At 44.9% G+C, this 22,548-nt stretch overlaps 3 protein-coding genes across 5 annotated transcripts in view; 1 reads left to right on the top strand and 2 right to left on the bottom strand.

Annotated features, from left to right (window-relative positions):
* Window positions 1–20,853, bottom strand: part of LOC135248995 (uncharacterized) — a 43,789-nt gene extending 22,936 nt beyond the window's left edge. The window contains exons 1-2 of one of the 2 annotated variants that reach the window (XM_064324173.1): window positions 20,735–20,853; window positions 19,266–19,342 (exon numbers count right to left, since the gene is read on the bottom strand). In XM_064324173.1, coding sequence (XP_064180243.1) covers window positions 19,266–19,335 — 70 coding nt within the window. In that variant the 5' untranslated portion in view covers window positions 19,336–19,342; window positions 20,735–20,853. Of the gene's footprint in view, window positions 1–19,265; window positions 19,343–20,734 lie in introns of those variants that run through there. The other variant, XM_064324172.1, reaches the window with a different exon arrangement.
* Window positions 1–22,548, bottom strand: part of LOC135248991 (uncharacterized) — a 127,872-nt gene that overhangs the window by 34,578 nt on the left and 70,746 nt on the right. The window contains exons 6-11 of the mRNA XM_064324153.1: window positions 18,118–18,456; window positions 16,961–17,104; window positions 16,126–16,464; window positions 14,133–14,471; window positions 9,317–9,460; window positions 8,484–8,822 (exon numbers count right to left, since the gene is read on the bottom strand). Coding sequence (XP_064180223.1) covers window positions 8,484–8,822; window positions 9,317–9,460; window positions 14,133–14,471; window positions 16,126–16,464; window positions 16,961–17,104; window positions 18,118–18,456 — 1,644 coding nt within the window. The remainder of the gene's footprint in view (window positions 1–8,483; window positions 8,823–9,316; window positions 9,461–14,132; window positions 14,472–16,125; window positions 16,465–16,960; window positions 17,105–18,117; window positions 18,457–22,548) is intronic.
* Window positions 1–22,548, top strand: part of LOC135248994 (CD276 antigen-like) — a 47,664-nt gene that overhangs the window by 10,873 nt on the left and 14,243 nt on the right. The gene's annotated exons all lie outside the window — the stretch shown is intronic.

Genomic DNA, 22,548 nt, shown 5'->3' with positions numbered 1-22,548 from the left:
TGCTTCTTAATTCACCTTGGCACTGCTCTCTTTATTTTTTATATGGGTGATATCAGGAGATGGCCCAGTTTTGCCTCTATCATTCTGGGCTATGGCCAGAGGCGATTAAAGTGAATATTTTACCTAGAATTCCTTTTTCGGTACGTCGACCATTCCACTCAAATTCCCACAGTGTTGGTAAGAGGAAATAGATCAACTATTCTATGGCTTCTTGTGGAAGGGTGAGAATTAAGAATTAATTGTTTTTAAAAAAAAGTAGGGCTGAGTGTGCCTGTTTTTATTGCTTGTCATATAATGCAAGATACCCCTTGTCTTGAGCATAGAAATTTGGACATAAAGGTGGCAGGTGGCTAAAGGAGAGGAATTGTTCAGAATGTAACAAATATAAATCTATAGCATCACTATTGTGCCACCACCTTTAGTATAACCCGTGTTCAGCAGTTGTCTACGATCATGAAAATGCACTTCTTGTACGTCGCTTTGGATAAAAGCGTCTGCCAAATGAATGTAATGTAATGTATAATGCTAAAATGGACAGTCCCTTAATTTAATTCTCTTGTGAAGTGAGGAATAGCACACAAGTGACTAACCATCAATGGAGCATCTTTACCCTCATGTCCAATATGGAGTAATCCTTTATTCATTGTCAGAGGTAAGGAAAATGAAACTCTGGAAAATGAAAAATACAAATTACAATGAGTGCTGGAATGGGGGTACATGTAACATAAGTGGCATGAAATGGGATTTTAAGTGAAATGATTCACAGAGTGGTGGTAGTTAGTCCAGGTATAGTCAGAATAGATTTGTCTTCAGACCACCCCGGAAGATGGGTAGTGAAACAGAGGTTCGAAGAGGGACAGGGCGTTTGTTCCACCTCTGGGGAGCAAGGGTGGAGAAGCTCCGTGATGGGGGTGAGCGAGAACCCTTTACTTGAATGGGAGGGGGTGCAAGGCGCCCTGCTGCTGCAGAGCGGAGTAGTCGAGCAAGTGTGCAGAATTTAATCATGTCCTGTAAGGTCCACTATCTCTTATTTCCTAATGTACGCTAGGCGTTTTGATGACTTGTTGAAACGAGTAGCACCATTCATCAAACATGCGGGAAGTCACAGAATTCCCAATTCTACAGAAGAGGATTGCGCGGGAAGTCACAGAATTCCCATCTCTACAGAAGAGGATTGCGCGGGAAGTCACAGAATTCCCATCTCTACAGAAGAGAGATTGGAGTTGACTGCGTAAATTAGCATGTCAATTCAGCCCTCTGAACTCAATTGTGACGTAACCAACTATGTGATATTTGGACCAATAGCTGAGAGGGGGGGGGGGGGGGCGGAGAACAAAAAAGTTCTCCCTGGAGGCCGTCGCACACTGCACTGTACGAACACACAACACCGCGTCTTTTTGTTTGTCAGTTGTTCCAATTGCTTCGTTTTGCTCAAAAAGTTCTGCTTCGTACGCAGTAGGCACTTATCTCTCTGCCCAGTCGGTTGTTTGCCACCGACACGCCGTTGCTATCCTCTCAAATGCTGTAAGAAAATGCCCTATATCATCAGCATCAGTTAGCTGCTGTAGGCGTGGCTTCTGCAGAGCCCTTAACTGTCCTAAACCTTGGTTTCCTGGCAGCCCCTGAGGAGGCCCAGGCTGTCTACCACCTTGATCATTCAGGCCATCCAGGTTAGGAGAAGGAGCTAGCCACTTGGGAAGAGGTGTCCTCTGGTGTCCTAGATCCCTGCCTCTGGTCTGGTACAGGGGTGGTCCTGACATGGACTGAAGACTGAATTGGTGCTGAAGGGCCTTCCACCGTGCCTCCTGTCAGGTTGCCTCCAGGTCCAGACGGCTGTCTCGGGCCTGCTGCATCGCCAGGTGTGTTCAGAACATATCCCTCAGCTCCTGCAGGGAAGCCTCCTCCGAGATGCTCCTCAGCTCTGGTTCCTCTCCGTCCATTCCCCCCATGGCTCCTCCAACAGCTCCCTCCTCTGGTTGCTCCGGCCTCACCTTCAGAGAAGAGCGCAGAAAAAGTTCAGAAGAGATTTAAAAAAAAAAAAAAAAATTCTACTGTTGCTCACTGCTGCCCCCTACTGGAAATCCCACCGCTGCCACCAAGTTGTAATGGACGTACCAGAGAAGGGCGCAGAGACAGAGGTAGTGGAGCAAAAGTTAGGGGTTTATTGTTCCCAGCACAGGTTGACCACAAAAAAAATTTCGTCTCGAACCAACAAGGGAAAAAAAAAGCAACATCTAAAAAAACAAAGAAAAAAAAAAAAAAAAAAGTATCAAATGCTTAAATAACAAAATGTCTCCAGATCTGCTCTTGCCTCTTAAAATACAGAGATCTAAAATACAGCAGATTAGCAATTATGGAACCTTTAGCTTAAACTCACACCTTGACGCCACAAACCAAGACAGTCACTGATGCTGAGGGATTCATCAGGCAGTTCTGATGCAAATGTCTCACAAGCAATTCTCTGATTTTCTGGCAGCCAGATTATCGGTTCTCTCCCCACTTAATGTGGCAGTTTGATTGTGGAGTCATACACCACAACCCCTAATGCTGCACTGTCCCCTGTACACACCAGTAAAAGATTAAAACATGAAAACACTGCCCTATGGCTGACACATAAAATATGGTGCCACTATTTTGAAAAGGCAACTCCAGATTCAATTAGACATTCAAAGGTAAATCAGTTTCTATGAGGGCCATACAGCCAACAGAAAAAGATTCCACGAAAGTTCCGCAAAAGTGATGCAGTCAAAAGAAATGTAGGAAAGTCCCTCCATTCCAGCAGATTTCCAATGGTTTTACAGAATGGATCACAATTTTACTGTATTCCAGTAAATTGCTTATCCACTATATAGCAGGGCTGCCCAATCCTGTTCCTGGAGATCAACTGTCCTGTAGGTTTTCATTTCAACCCCAATTTTACAAATTAGCAGCTCAAAGAAATCTCTAGCTGACGATGTTTTGCTTGGGTTGAAAACATACAGGATAGTAGATCTCCAGGAAGAGGATTGGGCAGCCTTGATTTATAGGATATCTTTGTCTTTAAATTTATTTGTACTTCACCAGGCTATATTATTTTGCACAATTGTACAATTTTGATACATTCACATCCATAACTGTGACAGTGATGTTTCTGACTAAAGCCAGATTAAAGTTCAAGAGAGTCTGGGAAACCATTGGAGTATGAGTAATAGCTACCGTTAAAACAAAATCATACCCAATATGGGATGAGTTGATGGCCTTCGGGCCTCTAATGAAATGATTTAATAATTATTAGACCCTCACATTATCCAGGTATCTATATACAGTACTGCGCCCATGTCTAAACAGTACTCACACATTTGTGATTACTCCTAATGACTGTTGAAAATACTGGCAGTTTAATCATTCTTCACCGACCTCCTTTTTTGCTTGGCAAGTGACACTTATTTAGGCTCATTTCCATTTCACACCAACTGTGGATCAGAGGAGGAGGACACGTGTGCATTTGTGCGACCACTAGACTGCGCTGCATTGTGCAGCATTCCAATCTGAACAGTTCACAAAATTTCCCAAACCTCCGAGCCAAACAGGAAGTGTGTCAGGAAAAAGGAGGGGGAGCTGAAGCCTTTCCTTTGCCGCTTGGCTGAAGCAGCCCGTGCAGATTCCTGCTGAACGCCATTTCCGTACTCACGCTGAGCGCGCCGTCTGCGCAACAGAGCCAAAATCAGCAGGCCACACGGCAGGGATCCAACGATGACGAAGACGATGACCGTAATGGCCGTGCTGCCCTTGTCTCCCGTCGCCTTCTCCTTCAACGTATCCACTGCAACTGACAGAAGTGGAGAACAGGAGCATTAGTCTCAGGAATCAAAAAGCCCAATATTATAAATTAAGGCACGGAAGGCCCATTTATAAGCTGTAGGTGTAAAGTTAACCCTACAAACCGACACTTAGCATTGCAAACAGAGAAATACAATGAAACAGCGAACCAATTTTTTACATAGCTATTACATCAGTACCCCAGAAGGCAACTCAGGGGTACCACTGTTTTTTCTGAAGTGGTGTGCCAGGTGAGCAGTTGAATACGCTGATTACAAATGGGACAGATTATATATACACTTATGGGCATGATCTGTCCCTGCATTGTCAGAAAATCATTGTCCCCCTTTTTCTGTGGGAATGGGAGAATCAAGCATCAACCGTATGATGGATTTGAAAGGACTGGCATTGATAAAGTAGGTGTAAATTAAAGTTTGGGGTGTATAATTTTAGCAAAAGTTGTAATTCGTATAAAGAGAGTTCTTCTTTAATAACTTAATTTTACCCCATACATGCAATCTCAAAATTATACAGTAAGTGTATAATTCGTCCAGGTGCGTAGAACTGCTGAAATCCGTCCTGCTAGAGTGGATAAGTATCTGCGTTCATTTACTAATTGCATACCGCGTTAGATTTTAAACTTTTCCCTGTGTGGAAACTGGTCTTTGTTTTCAGGTTGCGTTAGGTGTCTTTGGTTTTAGGTTGCGTTAGGTGTCTTTGTTTTTTAAGTTGTTTGATTCTTAGAATTGATAGATTGCGATTATTGCACTATCACAAACTGTTAACCTCTGTAATCAGTGCGTTATTCGACTCAGCTTTTCAGCTGCTAATTAGGTACACTCGGAGCGACGCTTGCGTCACTCCCTCCTAGTTTATGAGCCAGTTCCCCATTCCAGTCTGTGCTCTCCCCCTCAGAAGGCGCTTCCAGCGACGTGGCCCCCCTCGACAACGGAACCCCTCTAACCTCTGCTACCCCCCGCTGACCCCCTGTGAGAACTTCACAGTCACAGGGGGACTATGGAACTGCCAGTCTGCTACGCGCAAGGCAGACTTCATTTCCGCCTATGCCTCCCTCCAATCCCTGCAGTTCCTTGCCCTCACAGAGACCTGGATCACACCAGACAACTCTGCCACTCCTGCTGCCCTCTCATCCTCCTACTCCTTCTCCCACACCCCCCGGCGATCTGGCCGTGGTGGCGGTACTGGTCTACTGATCTCCCCCACCTGGAAATTCTCTGTTCTCCCCCTCTCTGACCTGTCCATATCCACTTTTGAATTCCATCCTGTCTCTATCACCTACCCTGCTAACCTTTATATTATTGTTATTTATCGCCCCCCGGGGCCCCTGGGAAGCTTCCTGGATGAGCTAAACACCCTGCTCAGCTCCTTCCCTGAGGACGGCACCCCGCTGATCCTCCTTGGAGATTTTAACATCCACCTAGAAGCCTCCCAGTCTGCTGCCTTCCTACCACTACTTCACTCCTTTGACCTCTCCCTACAACACTCTGCTCCAACCCACAAGGCAGGCAACCTCCTAGACCTGATCTTCCTGAGGACCTGCTCCAGCTCCAATCTTACGGTTACCCCCCTGCATACGTCTGACCATCATTTCATCTCCTTCTCCCTCCCCCTCTCTCCACACCCTCCCTCTCCCCCTCCCATCCCCACTGTCACTGTCCGCCGTAACCTCCGCTCCCTATCACCCTCTTCTCTTGCTCCCAGAGTGACTGCTTCCCTCCCCACTCTTCAATCATTTTCCAAGCTCCCCACTAACTCTGCATCCTCCACCCTGACGTCATCTCTCTCCTCAGCACTCGACTCCCTATGCCCCTTCATCCCTAGGCCAGCACGTTCATCCCCTCCCAGTCCATGGATGTCTGACATCCTACGCACCTCCAGGGCCACCCTCCGCGCTGCTGAGAGGAAGTGGGCCAAATCCAGGGACCCATCTGACCTCTCAGCCTATCAGTCTCTCCTGACAGAGTTCTCTTCTTCTGTCACTGCCGCTAAGGCAAAATTCTACCAAACCAAAATTCATAACTCCATTTCTAACCCTCGTCAACTTTTCTCTATTTTCTCTTCTCTCCTCAGCGTGCCACCTCCTCCACCCCAGTCTTCTTTCACTGCAGATGACTTTGCAGCATTCTTTGATGAAAAGATTGCAGACATCCGCAGCTCCTTTGCCCCCTCTGCGTCCTCCGCCCCCTCTGCGTCCTCCGCCCCCTCTGCGTCCTCCGCCCCCTCTGCGTCCTCCGCCCCCTCTGCGTCCTCCGCCCCCTGTTTCTCCACATTTTCTCTCCTCTCAGACACTGAAGTCTCCCAGCTTCTGCTCACCCACCGCCCTACCACCTGCGCCCTCGACCCTATCCCCTCATCTCTCCTTCAAGCAATCACACCAGACATCCTCCCTTTTGTCGCCTCCCTCGTGAACTCATCCCTATCTTCTGGATGTTTCCCCTCATCCTTCAAGAAGGCCCACATCACCCCGCTGCTGAAGAAACCCACACTAGATCCTTCAGTCATTCAGAACTACCGCCCGGTATCTCTCCTCCCTTTCCTATCCAAAACACTGGAACGTGCTGCATCTAACCAGCTCTCTGCTTTCTTCTCTGAGAACAACCTGCTTGATCCCCACCAGTCTGGCTTCAGGCCTGGCCACTCGACTGAGACTGCACTCCTCTCGGTCAGTGAGTCACTCCATGCCGCACGAGCAGCCTCCCTCTCCTCTGTCCTGATTCTTCTAGACCTCTCCGCTGCATTTGACACGGTGGACCACTCTTCCCTCCTGTCCTCCCTGGCAGCAACAGGGATCCATGGCACAGTCCTTGACTGGATTGAGTCCTACCTCTCTGACCGCTCCTTCCAGGTTGCCTGGGCGGGGAAGGTATCACCACCCCGTCCCCTCACCACCGGAGTTCCCCAGGGCTCAGTCCTTGGTCCCCTTCTCTTCTCCATGTACACCAGATCCCTTGGCCCTGTAATATCTGCCCATGGCTTGTCCTATCATTCCTATGCCGACGACACGCAACTCTTTCTCTCCTTCTCCCCATCGGACACACAGGTCCCTGCCCGCATCTCCGCTTGCCTGAGGGACATACAGAGCTGGATGGACAATCACCACCTGAAGCTCAACCCAGGAAAGACGGAGCTAATCTTTATTCCTGCTCTATCCTCTCCCCTCCTCGACTTTTCTATTTCCTTAGGGACACCGTAGTGACATCATCACCCTGCGCCAAGAATCTCGGAGTGATGATGGACAACAGGCTGTCCCTCTCCAACAACATTGCAGCAGTAACCCGGGCATGCAGATTTTTCCTATACAACATCCGCAGAATCCTCCCCTTTCTCACCACCTACTCAACCCAGCTCCTGGTCCAAGCAATGGTTCTATCCCGCCTGGACTACTGCAACTCTCTTCTGGCTGGACTACCAGCATCTGCCACCAGACCCCTGCAGCTCATTCAGAATGCTGCGGCTCGTCTGGTCTTCAACCCCCCCAGACACTCCCACGTAACTCCCCTGCTCACTACCCTCCACTGGCTGCCTGTTATAGCTCGCATCAAATTCAAAACATTGGTCCTAGCATACCAGGCAGTCAAGGGATCAGCCCCAGCATACCTTCACAAGATATTCAAACCCTACATGCCAGCCAGATCCCTCCGTTCTGCTACCTCAGGACGCCTAGCACCTCCCCCTCTTCGCACCTGCACTTCCAGAACACGTCTCCTGTCTGTTCTGGTCCCACGATGGTGGAATGACCTCCTGTGGAGGTCAGAACAGCTGAGACTGTGAACAATTTCAAACGACGACTGAAGACCCACCTCTTCAGGCTGCACCTCTCTCCATCCCTCCCTTCCCCCTGTAAATGACTAAACTTGGGGTTGTAACTAGGCAGCTGTTTCATAGGTTAGTTAGTTGATGCGCCTGTCTTAACGACTACTTGTACTTTTATTTATTTTTATTTTTCCATAGATTGCGTTGTTGCCGTTCTCGTTGTTAGTGTTAATCAGTTTAACCATCAGGGTCCAAGTTGAACTATGCGGTTGTTCCCTGTACTTGGACCGGTACTTCTCTCTAGGGGTTTCGTCATACTTGTTCCTGGTTATGGTTATACACTTTGTTGTACGTCGCTCTGGATAAGAGCGTCTGCCAAATGCCTGTAATGTAATAATGTAATGTAATGTAATGCAGCTGGGACAACAGGGAAAGAACCCTCATAGAATTTTACTGTGTGCACCACAGGAGAACACAGGCATTAATGTGTGACTCAAAACAACATTCAAGTGAAAACAATTATTTAATGTGTGAATTTAAAAAAGTGACCCGTCACAGACTCATTACATTTTTGCATTTGCTGCAATCAAAGTACTCCAGTTGAATCCATCATCAACAGTTGTTCTGTAACCTGCTCGGTGGGCAAAATTATTAAACATTGAAATCCAACCACATTGCCCCCTCCACCCATCAGGTATGCTTCCAAACAAGTAATTGGGTAAAACAGATTGGACCTGGGTCAGAGACATGGCCACAGCTCAGTCTCGACTCAAAAGGCAATATTAACACCTAAGGGCCCTGGAGGTTTTAAAGAAGGTGCACATGGAGGTTCTAAAGTCTGTTTCCCTTTTCATTTCTCATCATATGAAATATAAAAATGTATATCACTATTATATTTTATATATACCCACCTGTGACAGAAAGGCTTACAACTGCTGTGTCTTCACCAGAGTCAGTTACAACAACGCATTCATATTTCCCTTCATCTGTCCTCACTGTGTTTCTCACCAGAAAGGACACGTCTATGTTGCTGCCAGACATCTGTAACTGCTTAAAGGAGAATCGTGGATCTTCCGGCTCTCCAACTTTGTCATTTATAAACATAATTAAAGGACGCTTCTCTCCTGGCCGCCTCCATGTTGCCGCTGTGACCGTCACGTTTATCCCACCAGAATTCAGAAAGCATTTCAATAAAGAGTCCTTGCCATGGACCCCATGGTTTTCATCCTGGCAATCCAGGGAGACAAACTCTGCACAAATAAACAAAGCAAAATCAGAAAACATGGAGGGAAAAAAAAACAACAAAAAAACAGGCCAGACAAACTGCACAGGACAAAAACACGAGTGACAGCAATTCAACAAGTTAGACGAGTTAAAAAATAGTTTAATTATTAATCTATGAGCGAAGCCAATCTATGACTGAAACCGCGTCCAAACAATGAACGGTGATACGTGAGACATGAGCCTGAACACGACCAGTTTGTGAGCTTGAAATAGAGGAGGAAATTTTACCTCAAAGCTTTTCATTTATTTGATTAATTCATAAACATGCCAATACATAGCAAATAATCCCAGAAGTCAGTACAATAATACATTTTACCTTAGCGGTAAATCACAACAGCTTTTGAATGGAGTTTGTAAGCACACTTGACAAAATCTGTGCTGTTCAATAAGCATCTGGGCCGATCATGATAAGTAATGTTTACATTGACAGTATGCTGCTGAACGCCATTTCTGTACTCACGCTGAGCGCGCCGTCTGCGCAACAGAGCCAAAATCAGCAGGCCGCACAGCAGGGATCCAACGATGACGAAGACGATGACGATGACCGTAATGGCCGTGCTGCCCTTGTCTCCCGTCGCCTTCTCCTTCAACGTATCCACTGCAACTGACAGAAGTGGAGAACAGGAGAATTAGTCGCAGGAATCAAAAAGCCCAATATTATAAATTAAGGCACGGAAGGCCCATTTATAAGCTGTAGGTGTAAAGTTAACCCTACAAACCGACACTTAGCATTGCAAACAGAGAAATACAATGAAACAGCGAACCAATCTTTTACATAGCTATTACATCAGTACCCCAGAAGGCAACTCAGGGGAACCACTGTTTTTTCTGAAGTGGTGTGCCAGGTGAGCAGTTGAATACGCTGATTACAAATGGGACAGATTATATATACACTTATGGGCATGATCTGTCCCTGCACTGTCAGAAAATCATTGTCCCCCTTTTTCTGTGGGAATGGGAGAATCAAGCATCAACCGTATGATGGATTTGAAAGGACTGGCATTGATAAAGTAGGTGTAAATTAAAGTTTGGGGTGTATAATTTTAGCAAAAGTTGTAATTCGTATAAAGAGAGTTCTTCTTTAATAACTTAATTTTACCCCATACATGCAATCTCAAAATTATACAGTAAGTGTATAATTCGTCCAGGTGCGTAGAACTGCTGAAATCCGTCCTGCTAGAGTGGATAAGTATCTGCGTTCATTTACTAATTGCATACCGCGTTAGATTTTAAACTTTTCCCTGTGTGGAAACTGGTCTTTGTTTTCAGGTTGCGTTAGGTGTCTTTGGTTTTAGGTTGCGTTAGGTGTCTTTGTTTTTTAAGTTGTTTGATTCTTAGAATTGATAGATTGCGATTATTCACAAACTGTTAACCTCTGTAATCAGTGCGTTATTCGACTCAGCTTTTCAGCTGCTAATTAGGTACACTCGGAGCGACGCTTGCGTCACTCCCTCCTAGTTTATGAGCCAGTTCCCCATTCCAGTCTGTGCTCTCCCCCTCAGAAGGCGCTTCCAGCGACGTGGCCCCCCTCGACAACGGAACCCCTCTAACCTCTGCTACCCCCGCTGACCCCCTGTGAGAACTTCACAGTCACAGGGGGACTATGGAACTGCCAGTCTGCTACGCGCAAGGCAGACTTCATTTCCGCCTATGCCTCCCTCCAATCCCTGCAGTTCCTTGCCCTCACAGAGACCTGGATCACACCAGACAACTCTGCCACTCCTGCTGCCCTCTCATCCTCCTACTCCTTCTCCCACACCCCCCGGCAATCTGGCCTGGTGGCGGTACTGGTCTACTGATCTCCCCACCTGGAAATTCTCTGTTCTCCCCTCTCTGACCTGTCCATATCCACTTTTGAATTCCATCCTGTCTCTATCACCTACCCTGCTAACCTTTATATTATTGTTATTTATCGCCCCCCGGGGCCCCTGGGAAGCTTCCTGGATGAGCTAGACACCCTGCTCAGCTCCTTCCCTGAGGACGGCACCCCGCTGATCCTCCTTGGAGATTTTAACATCCACCTAGAAGCCTCCCAGTCTGCTGCCTTCCTACCACTACTTCACTCCTTTGACCTCTCCCTACAACACTCTGCTCCAACCCACAAGGCAGGCAACCTCCTAGACCTGATCTTCCTGAGGACCTGCTCCAGCTCCAATCTTACGGTTACCCCCCTGCATACGTCTGACCATCATTTCATCTCCTTCTCCCTCCCCCTCTCCACACCCTCCCTCTCCCCTCCCATCCCCACTGTCACTGTCCGCGTAACCTCCGCTCCCTATCACCCTCTTCTCTTGCTCCCAGAGTGACTGCTTCCCTCCCCACTCTTCAATCATTTTCCAAGCTCCCCACTAACTCTGCATCCTCCACCCTGACGTCATCTCTCTCCTCAGCACTCGACTCCCTATGCCCCTTCATCCCTAGGCCAGCACGTTCATCCCCTCCCAGTCCATGGATGTCTGACATCCTACGCACCTCCAGGGCCACCCTCCGCGCTGCTGAGAGGAAGTGGGCCAAATCCAGGGACCCATCTGACCTCTCAGCCTATCAGTCTCTCCTGACAGAGTTCTCTTCTTCTGTCACTGCCGCTAAGGCAAAATTCTACCAAACCAAAATTCATAACTCCATTTCTAACCCTCGTCAACTTTTCTCTATTTTCTCTTCTCTCCTCAGCGTGCCACCTCCTCCACCCCAGTCTTCTTTCACTGCAGATGACTTTGCAGCATTCTTTGACGAAAAGATTGCAGACATCCGCATTTGGGCCTCCTTTGCCCCCTCTGCGTCCTCCGCCCTCTGCGTCCTCCGCCCCTCTGCGTCCTCCGCCCCTCTGCGTCCTCCGCCCCTCTGCGTCCTCCGCCCCTCTGCGTCCTCCGCCCCCTGTTTCTCCACATTTTCTCTCCTCTCAGACACTGAAGTCTCCCAGCTTCTGCTCACCCACCGCCCTACCACCTGCGCCCTCGACCCTATCCCTCATCTCTCCTTCAAGCAATCACACCAGACATCCTCCCTTTTGTCGCCTCCCTCGTGAACTCATCCCTATCTTCTGGATGTTTCCCTCATCCTTCAAGAAGGCCCACATCACCCCGCTGCTGAAGAAACCCACACTAGATCCTTCAGTCATTCAGAACTACCGCCCGTATCTCTCCTCCCTTTCCTATCCAAAACACTGGAACGTGCTGCATCTAACCAGCTCTCTGCTTTCTTCTCTGAGAACAACCTGCTTGATCCCCACCAGTCTGGCTTCAGGCCTGGCCACTCGACTGAGACTGCACTCCTCTCGGTCAGTGAGTCACTCCATGCCGCACGAGCAGCCTCCCTCTCCTCTGTCCTGATTCTTCTAGACCTCTCCGCTGCATTTGACACGGTGGACCACTCTACCCTCCTGTCCTCCCTGGCAGCAACAGGGATCCGTGGCACAGTCCTTGACTGGATTGAGTCCTACCTCTCTGACCGCTCCTTCCAGGTTGCCTGGGCGGGGAAGGTATCACCACCCCGTCCCCTCACCACCGGAGTTCCCCAGGGCTCAGTCCTTGGTCCCCTTCTCTTCTCCATGTACACCAGATCCCTTGGCCCTGTAATATCTGCCCATGGCTTGTCCTATCATTCCTATGCCGACGACACGCAACTCTTTCTCTCCTTCTCCCCATCGGACACACAGGTCCCTGCCCGCATCTCCGCTTGCCTGAGGGACATACAGAGCTGGATGGACAATCACCACCTGAAGCTCAACCCAGGAAAGACGGAGCTAATCTTTATTCCTGCTCTATCCTCTCCCCTCCTCGACTTTTCTATTTCCTTAGGGGACACCGTAGTGACATCATCACCCTGCGCCAAGAATCTCGGAGTGATGATGACAACAGGCTGTCCCTCTCCAACAACATTGCAGCAGTAACCCGGGCATGCAGATTTTTCCTATACAACATCCGCAGAATCCTCCCCTTTCTCACCACCTACTCAACCCAGCTCCTGGTCCAAGCAATGGTTCTATCCCGCCTGGACTACTGCAACTCTCTTCTGGCTGGACTACCAGCATCTGCCACCAGACCCCTGCAGCTCATTCAGAATGCTGCGGCTCGTCTGGTCTTCAACCTCCCCAGACACTCCCACGTAACTCCCCTGCTCACTACCCTCCACTGGCTGCCTGTTATAGCTCGCATCAAATTCAAAACATTGGTCCTAGCATACCAGGCAGTCAAGGGATCAGCCCCAGCATACCTTCACAAGATATTCAAACCCTACATGCCAGCCAGATCCCTCCGTTCTGCTACCTCAGGACGCCTAGCACCTCCCCTCTTCGCACCTGCACTTCCAGAACACGTCTCCTGTCTGTTCTGGTCCCACGATGGTGGAATGACCTCCCTGTGGAGGTCAGAACAGCTGAGACTGTGAACAATTTCAAACGACGACTGAAGACCCACCTCTTCAGGCTGCACCTCTCTCCATCCCTCCCTTCCCCCCTGTAAATGACTAAACTTAGGGTTGTAACTAGGCAGCTGTTTCATAGGTTAGTTAGTTGATGCGCCTGTCTTAACGACTACTTGTACTTTTATTTATTTTTATTTTTCCATAGATTGCGTTGTTGCCGTTCTCGTTGTTAGTGTTAATCAGTTTAACCATCAGGGTCCAAGTTGAACTATGCGGTTGTTCCCTGTACTTGGACCGGTACTTCTCTCTAGGGGTTTCGTCATACTTGTTCCTGGTTATGGTTATACACTTTGTTGTACGTCGCTCTGGATAAGAGCGTCTGCCAAATGCCTGTAATGTAATAATGTAATGTAATGTAATGCAGCTGGGACAACAGGGAAAGAACCCTCATAGAATTTTACTGTGTGCACCACAGGAGAACACAGGCATTAATGTGTGACTCAAAACAACATTCAAGTGAAAACAATTATTTAATGTGTGAATTTAAAAAAGTGACCCGTCACAGACTCATTACATTTTTGCATTTGCTGCAATCAAAGTACTCCAGTTGAATCCATCATCAACAGTTGTTCTGTAACCTGCTCGGTGGGCAAAATTATTAAACATTGAAATCCAACCACATTGCCCCCTCCACCCATCAGGTATGCTTCCAAACAACTGGGTCAAACAGATTGGACCTGGGTCAGAGACATGGCCACAGCTCAGTCTCGACTCAAAAGGCAATATTAACACCTAAGGGCCCTGGAGGTTTTAAAGAAGGTGCACATGGAGATTCTAAAGTCTGTTTCCCTTTTCATTTCTCATCATATGAAATATAAAAATGTATATCACTATTATATTTTATATATACCCACCTGTGACAGAAAGGCTTACAACTGCTGTGTCTTCACCAGAGTCAGTTACAACAACGCATTCATATTTCCCTTCATCTGTCCTCACTGTGTTTCTCACCAGAAAGGACACGTCTATGTTGCTGCCAGACATCTGTAACTGCTTAAAGGAGAATCGTGGATCTTCCGGCTCTCCAACTTTGTCATCTTTAAACATAATTAAAGGACGCTCCTCTCCTGGCCGCCACCATGCTGCCGATAAGACCGTCTTGTTTCTCCCACCAGAATTCAGAAAGCATTTCAATAAAGAGTCCTTGCCATGGACCCCATGGTTTTCATCCTGGCAATCCAGGGAGACAAACTCTGCACAAATAAACAAAGCAAAATCAGAAAACATGGAGGGAAAAAAAACAAACAAAAAAAACAGGCCAGACAAACTGCAAAGGACAAAAACACGAGTGACAGCAATTCAACAAGTTAGACGAGTTAAAAAATAGTTTAATTATTAATCTATGAGCGAAGCCAATCTATGACTGAAACCGCGTCCAAACAATGAACGGTGATACGTGAGACATGAGCCTGAACACGACCAGTTTGTGAGCTTGAAATAGAGGAGGAAATTTTACCTCAAAGCTTTTCATTTATTTGATTAATTCATAAACATGCCAATACATAGCAAATAATCCCAGAAGTCAGTACAATAATACATTTTACCTTAGCGGTAAATCACAACAGCTTTTTGAATGGAGTTTGTAAGCACACTTGACAAAATCTGTGCTTTTCAATAAGCATCTGGGCAGATCATGATAAGTAATGTTTACATTGACAATATGCTGCTGAACGCCATTTCTGTACTCACGCTGAGCGCGCCGTCTGCGCAACAGAGCCAAAATCAGCAGGCCGCAAAGCAGGGATCCAACGATGACGAAGACGATGACGATGACCGTAATGGCCGTGCTGCCCTTGTCTCCCGTCGCCTTCTCCTTCAACGTATCCACTGCAACTGACAGAAGTGGAGAACAGGAGAATTAGTCGCAGGAATCAAAAAGCCCAATATTATAAATTAAGGCACGGAAGGCCCATTTATAAGCTGTAGGTGTAAAGTTAACCCTACAAACCGACACTTAGCATTGCAAACAGAGAAATACAATGAAACAGCGAACCAATCTTTTACATAGCTATTACATCAGTACCCCAGAAGGCAACTCAGGGGAACCACTGTTTTTTCTGAAGTGGTGTGCCAGGTGAGCAGTTGAATACGCTGATTACAAATGGGACAGATTATATATACACTTATGGGCATGATCTGTCCCTGCACTGTCAGAAAATCATTGTCCCCCTTTTTCTGTGGGAATGGGAGAATCAAGCATCAACCGTATGATGGATTTGAAAGAGGACTGGCATTGATAAAGTAGGTGTAAATTAAAGTTTGGGGTGTATAATTTTAGCAAAAGTTGTAATTCGTATAAAGAGAGTTCTTCTTTAATAACTTAATTTTACCCCAGACATGCAATCTCAAAATTGCAGCTGGGACAACAGGGAAAGAACCCTCATAGAATTTTACTGTGTGCACCACAGGAGAACAAAGGCATTAATGTATGACTCAAAACAACATTCAAGTGAAAACAATTATTTAATGTGTGAATTTAAAAAAGTGACCCGTCACAGACTCATTACATTTTTGCATTTGCTGCAATCAAAGTACTCCAGTTGAATCCATCATCAACAGTTGTTCTGTAACCTGCTCGGTGGGCAAAATTATTAAACATTGAAATCCAACCACATTGCCCCCTCCGCCCATCAGGTATGCTTCCAAACAACTGGGTCAAACAGATTGGACCTGGGTCAGAGACATGGCCACAGCTCAGTCTCGACTCAAAAGGCAATATTAACACCTAAGGGCCCTGGAGGTTTTAAAGAAGGTGCACATGGAGGTTCTAAAGTCTGTTTCCCTTTTCATTTCTCATCATATGAAATATAAAAATGTATATCACTATTATATTTTATATATACCCACCTGTGACAGAAAGGCTTACAACTGCTGTGTCTTCACCAGAGTCAGTTACAACAACGCATTCATATTTCCCTTCATCTGTCCTCACTGTGTTTCTCACCAGAAAGGACACGTCTATGTTGCTGCCAGACATCTGTAACTGCTTAAAGGAGAATCGTGGATCTTCCGGCTCTCCAACTTTGTCATTTATAAACATAATTAAAGGACGCTTCTCTCCTGGCCGCCTCCATGTTGCCGCTGTGACCGTCACGTTTATCCCACCAGAATTCAGAAAGCATTTCAATAAAGAGTCCTTGCCATGGACCCCATGGTTTTCATCCTGGCAATCCAGGGAGACAAACTCTGCACAAATAAACAAAGCAAAATCAGAAAACATGGAGGGAAAAAAAACAAACAAAAAAAACAGGCCAGACAAACTGCACAGGACAAAAACACGAGTGACAGCAATTCAACAAGTTAGACGAGTTAAAAAATAGTTTAATTATTAATCTATGAGCGAAGCCAATCTATGACTGAAACCGCGTCCAAACAATGAACGGTGATACGTGAGACATGAGCCTGAACACGACCAGTTTGTGAGCTTGAAATAGAGGAGGAAATTTTACCTCAAAGCTTTTCATTTATTTGATTAATTCATAAACATGCCAATACATAGCAAATAATCCCAGAAGTCAGTACAATAATACATTTTACCTTAGCGGTAAATCACAACAGCTTTTTGAATGGAGTTTGTAAGCACACTTGACAAAATCTGTGCTGTTCAATAAGCATCTGGGCCGATCATGATAAGTAATGTTTACATTGACAGTATGCTGCTGAACGCCATTTCTGTACTCACGCTGAGCGCGCCGTCTGCGCAACAGAGCCAAAATCAGCAGGCCGCACAGCAGGGATCCAACGATGACGAAGACGATGACGATGACCGTAATGGCCGTGCTGCCCTTGTCTCCCGTCGCCTTCTCCTTCAACGTATCCACTGCAACTGACAGAAGTGGAGAACAGGAGAATTAGTCGCAGGAATCAAAAAGCCCAATATTATAAATTAAGGCACGGAAGGCCCATTTATAAGCTGTAGGTGTAAAGTTAACCCTACAAACCGACACTTAGCATTGCAAACAGAGAAATACAATGAAACAGCGAACCAATCTTTTACATAGCTATTACATCAGTACCCCAGAAGGCAACTCAGGGGAACCACTGTTTTTTCTGAAGTGGTGTGCCAGGTGAGCAGTTGAATACGCTGATTACAAATGGGACAGATTATATATACACTTATGGGCATGATCTGTCCCTGCACTGTCAGAAAATCATTGTCCCCCTTTTTCTGTGGGAATGGGAGAATCAAGCATCAACCGTATGATGGATTTGAAAGAGGACTGGCATTGATAAAGTAGGTGTAAATTAAAGTTTGGGGTGTATAATTTAGCAAAAGTTGTAATTCGTATAAAGAGAGTTCTTCTTTAATAACTTAATTTTACCCCAGACATGCAATCTCAAAATTGCAGCTGGGACAACAGGGAAAGAACCCTCATAGAATTTTACTGTGTGCACCACAGGAGAACAAAGGCATTAATGTATGACTCAAAACAACATTCAAGTGAAAACAATTATTTAATGTGTGAATTTAAAAAAGTGACCCGTCACAGACTCATTACATTTTTGCATTTGCTGCAATCAAAGTACTCCAGTTGAATCCATCATCAACAGTTGTTCTGTAACCTGCTCGGTGGGCAAAATTATTAAACATTGAAATCCAACCACATTGCCCCCTCCGCCCATCAGGTATGCTTCCAAACAACTGGGTCAAACAGATTGGACCTGGGTCAGAGACATGGCCACAGCTCAGTCTCGACTCAAAAGGCAATATTAACACCTAAGGGCCCTGGAGGTTTTAAAGAAGGTGCACATGGAGATTCTAAAGTCTGTTTCCCTTTTCATTTCTCATCATATGAAATATAAAAATGTATATCACTATTATATTTTATATATACCCACCTGTGACAGAAAGGCTTACAACTGCTGTGTCTTCACCAGAGTCAGTTACAACAACGCATTCATATTTCCCTTCATCTGTCCTCACTGTGTTTCTCACCAGAAAGGACACGTCTATGTTGCTGCCAGACATCTGTAACTGCTTAAAGGAGAATCGTGGATCTTCCGGCTCTCCAACTTTGTCATCTTTAAACATAATTAAAGGACGCTTCTCTCCTGGCCGCCTCCATGATGCCGCTGTGACCGTCATGTTTATCCCACCAGAATTCAGAAAGCATTTCAATAAAGAGTCCTTGCCATGGACCCCATGGTTTTCATCCTGGCAATCCAGGGAGACAAACTCTGCACAAATAAACAAAGCAAAATCAGAAAACATGGAGGGAAAAAAAAACAAACAAAAAAAACAGGCCAGACAAACTGCACAGGACAAAAACACGAGTGACAGCAATTCAACAAGTTAGACGAGTTAAAAAATCGTTTAATAATTAATCTATGAGCGAAGCCAATCTATGACTGAAACCGCGTCCAAACAATGAACGGTGATACGTGAGACATGAGCCTGAACACGACCAGTTTGTGAGCTTGAAATAGAGGAGGAAATTTTACCTCAAAGCTTTTCATTTATTTGATTAATTCATAAACATGCCAATACATAGCAAATAATCCCAGAAGTCAGTACAATAATACATTTTACCTTAGCGGTAAATCACAACAGCTTTTTGAATGGAGTTTGTAAGCACACTTGACAAAATCTGTGCTTTTCAATAAGCATCTGGGCAGATCATGATAAGTAATGTTTACATTGACAATATGCTCTGACTCTGGGCAAAAATAATTACGTTACATTTTTAAACAAGTTCAAATACTCTGTATATAAGCAAATACTTCATGATTGTGTTATGTACACAGAAGTAATGCTAATACAAAATTAATTTGGGGATAAGCTCTTCGTTTTAGTATCATTTATTCAGAAAATTAACCGCTTCATTGTTACTGACAATAAAATGATCCGTCTGCCACTGACTCCAGTTCACAGTTCAAAAACAAATGAAACTGTTCAAAGAATCTCTGATAACTTCATGCATTCACTTTCAATTTAACAGGGATTTTTTTTACATGTGATATTGGCCAACAAAAAAACAACAACTTACGGTCAGCAGACACTGCACACATGAATTCAGCATACAATACTACAGACAGTATCCAGATGACAGATGCCATTTTTCTCCTTTAATGCAAGACGAAAAGGAAAAACAAGTTATGATATAATTGAGTAGTATTAACATTGCCATTGACTGAAAAGCACGTTGGATTTTCTTTTTTTACTCCATATTTGTATAACTAGCAGTGAAAAGGAATGTAATAAATAGCAAATAATTGGATGAAACTACTTCAGGACTTTTCAATTATGTAACATTTTTTTACAATTGCACACAGATTTAGGTTAAATTCATGACTGTCAATAACATGAATAATCTGTAAATAATCTTTGTTTAGCCCACACTATGAACCCAGATTTTGTCTTTACATAAACAAAGTGGCCATTACTTATTCTTTACTTATTCCTCTAAAACATATGTTTCAGAGGAAATCATTCCCATTACTAAATCAAATTAAATGGTTTGCAACATCCATGGTTAAATATTCAGTGCAATAATGATGTTAGGCCGAGATTCCTCCATATTACAGTAGTTTCTGCAGGGCGAGAAACCTGAACATGAGATTCTGCCAAACAGTAGGCGTTGGCTTCTGATTGGTGTGTGAGGAGTTGCGCAACCTCAACACAGGGTAAATGTTGATTTATGAACATTACTTTGCTGTTGTTGTTATATACAGCATGTTGCTGTTGGTTTACAATAGGTTCTGTGAGAATCTTTTATGGGTAATGAAATTACAGCAATCCTTACTTTAATCTAAAATACAATAAGTTCCTTAAACGCACAAATTGACCAGCACACACAAACGTTATCTGACTGTAATTTTGTTTTATTTTGTGTATTGTTTCCAAAGCTGTATCAGAAACATCCCGTGATTGCACAGATTGCAGAGTCCCTGCGAGGTTTGTGCCAAGGACAGTTTCCTCGCAAACGGAGCCAAATGGGAAATCAACCATCGGGGTTTTTCCCAGCTACGGGAGGTCTCCATACACAGAAGTGTAAACACACAGATAAATTATGTTTACTTTCAGGGCTCTCCGATTTGCCTATATTGGATACAACGTGGCTACATTCCAGTCAGCAAGAAAACTTTCACTTTTCCTTGTAGCCTACGTTACGTTTTAAGCTGAACGCCTAGACGGAGCTTCACCATAGACTGTATAAAAATAGAGCTTCACCGACTTTTCACCACACAAATGTTCCCTGGGCATTATCTTCACCCTCTGCAGTCGGCCTCTCTCCAACACACAACTGAATCGCACACGTGTGATTGAAGTTCAGTTATCAAGAGCACCAACTAAAATACTGAAAAGTAACGTTCATGCCAGATAGCTTAGAGATTCTAACGAGATGTTAAAACAAACTATCAATTCATAATCATATTTCGAAGATATGGCTAGCAAGTTGATACAAATAAAACAGTTCATTAAGAAAACAAATAGAAAAGTCGATATTTCCCTTACCTTAATGCAAGTGAATTGAAATAGATTAACAGCCAAGTCCTTTCCGTGTTGCTGTGTAAAACAAACTGCTTGTTCGTGGCTTAGTTACGAAGGGTTCAGAGATGGGGAACCAGGCTGAGAGTCCGAAACAGCGGAGGGTTTTTGTCTAGAATAGCACACGTGGTTTTGATGGTTGCTGGCAAGACCATTCAGCTCATTTGTGGGAGTGAGAAGCCAGTGAAGGAGGTGAGTCGTGTATGGGGAAAATGGAGAATCAGTAGAGGTCAGAAAACGTGTCTATTGAAGCTGGGAAGATGCCACGCCCGTGCCCGTGTTTAAGGGCAGCAGAATGCTGAAAAGAGCTGAATTGCCCTAGTGGCAGAGACAGAGAGGCAAAACCAAGAGGAAGTGACAGTTGGTCAGGTGAACTACCATAGTACATTAGTCTGGCCTAGGAGCTGCGATAACATGGTGATGAGTAAAGACAACTGAAACGTTGTTTGGGAAAGAACCTGCATGCCCCAGGAAATCGCAGCACTGTCCTCTATGAGGGACAGGTTGTCACGGTATTGGCCTAGTAGGCATAGCAGGCCTGTTCTGTAGACTAGGTTTAAGATTGTGGCCACTCGTTTTGAGTTGACTGAGACCTGCACGTGAAGTGCACGGATTTCTGTGGGTCAGAGAAGACGAAGGAAAAGCAGAGTTGTGCTTTAGGTGAGGTGCAGCATAAGCAGGAGGAGCCGTGGTCAGAAATAACAGATAGATGTTTCATAGTTCTGTGGTTTATGGATTTCACAGCCATCAATTTATTTATTGTGAACTGTTTTATTTATTGTGAAGCATTCGGGAAGGGGATGAACAGCTACAATGTAAAAAATTGCCCCCTTCCTGATTTCCTATATTATTGCATATTTGTCAGGCTGAATGGTTTCAGATCTTTAGACAAAATGTAAAATGGCACAAAGGGAACCTGAGTAAACACAAAACACTTTTTTAAAATAAATTCGTTTATTTAATGAAAAAAAAAGGTATCATACACCCATATACTATTAGCAAGAGTGCTTTTTCATTACTTATATGTTGGGAGGTACTTTTGAAGTGAGTTATTGATTGTGGTATGTCATAGAGGCATGTGCTGTATGTCAACTGCATGCCACGTCCTTCCCTGCAGAGGCCCCTCGTTTCTTCAAGCACAGTCAGAACGGCCCTTTAGCTACAGTTCTCATGCGCAGTGCAAGCCTCTCCATCCCTCCGCTTCGCATCAGACCGCCATCAGCACTGCGTTGAGGGGTGTTTAAGAACAAGCGACAACCGCAAAAAGATCACAAGTGTGCTTGCGTGTGGTGTTTTTTTTTTGCATATGTATCACAAATGTACTGGGCGAGCGGGCATACTTTTTTAACAATAAGCATCAGCTTTTCCGAAAAAGGTTCTTAAAAATTTAAATAAAAAAACACTAGCCAGAATGAACTACGTATTGAAGCATGTTAGATTTCAGTTTCATGTATAATGTTAAATATCTTCATTCCATGAACAGTCTGGCACTAATAGAAGTCTGGTTCAGCTTTGATTGTGATAAAGGTAAAGTCATCATGCTGCTCTACATTCTGCACGGAATGCAGAACAAGATGCGTGTGATAAGCAGGGTAGGAAAATGGTCATACGTTTTCAACCTTGCCTTCTTGTGCTATAAAATGAACACATTTACACACTCTGTTAAAAAGGTCCTGGTGCTAATGACTAAAATAATTGGCAGCTAACATTATTCTCTTTATTCTTAATATTTATTTTATTTCTTTATTTGAAAAGGGACAATGTACATTAATCAACATTTA

Source organism: Anguilla rostrata, chromosome 2 (genome assembly GCF_018555375.3).
Source record: "Anguilla rostrata isolate EN2019 chromosome 2, ASM1855537v3, whole genome shotgun sequence".
In the NCBI taxonomy this organism is placed as follows: domain Eukaryota; kingdom Metazoa; phylum Chordata; class Actinopteri; order Anguilliformes; family Anguillidae; genus Anguilla; species Anguilla rostrata.
The sequence above is the reverse complement of the archived record's forward strand: the minus strand, read 5'-3'. Positions and strand labels throughout refer to the sequence as shown.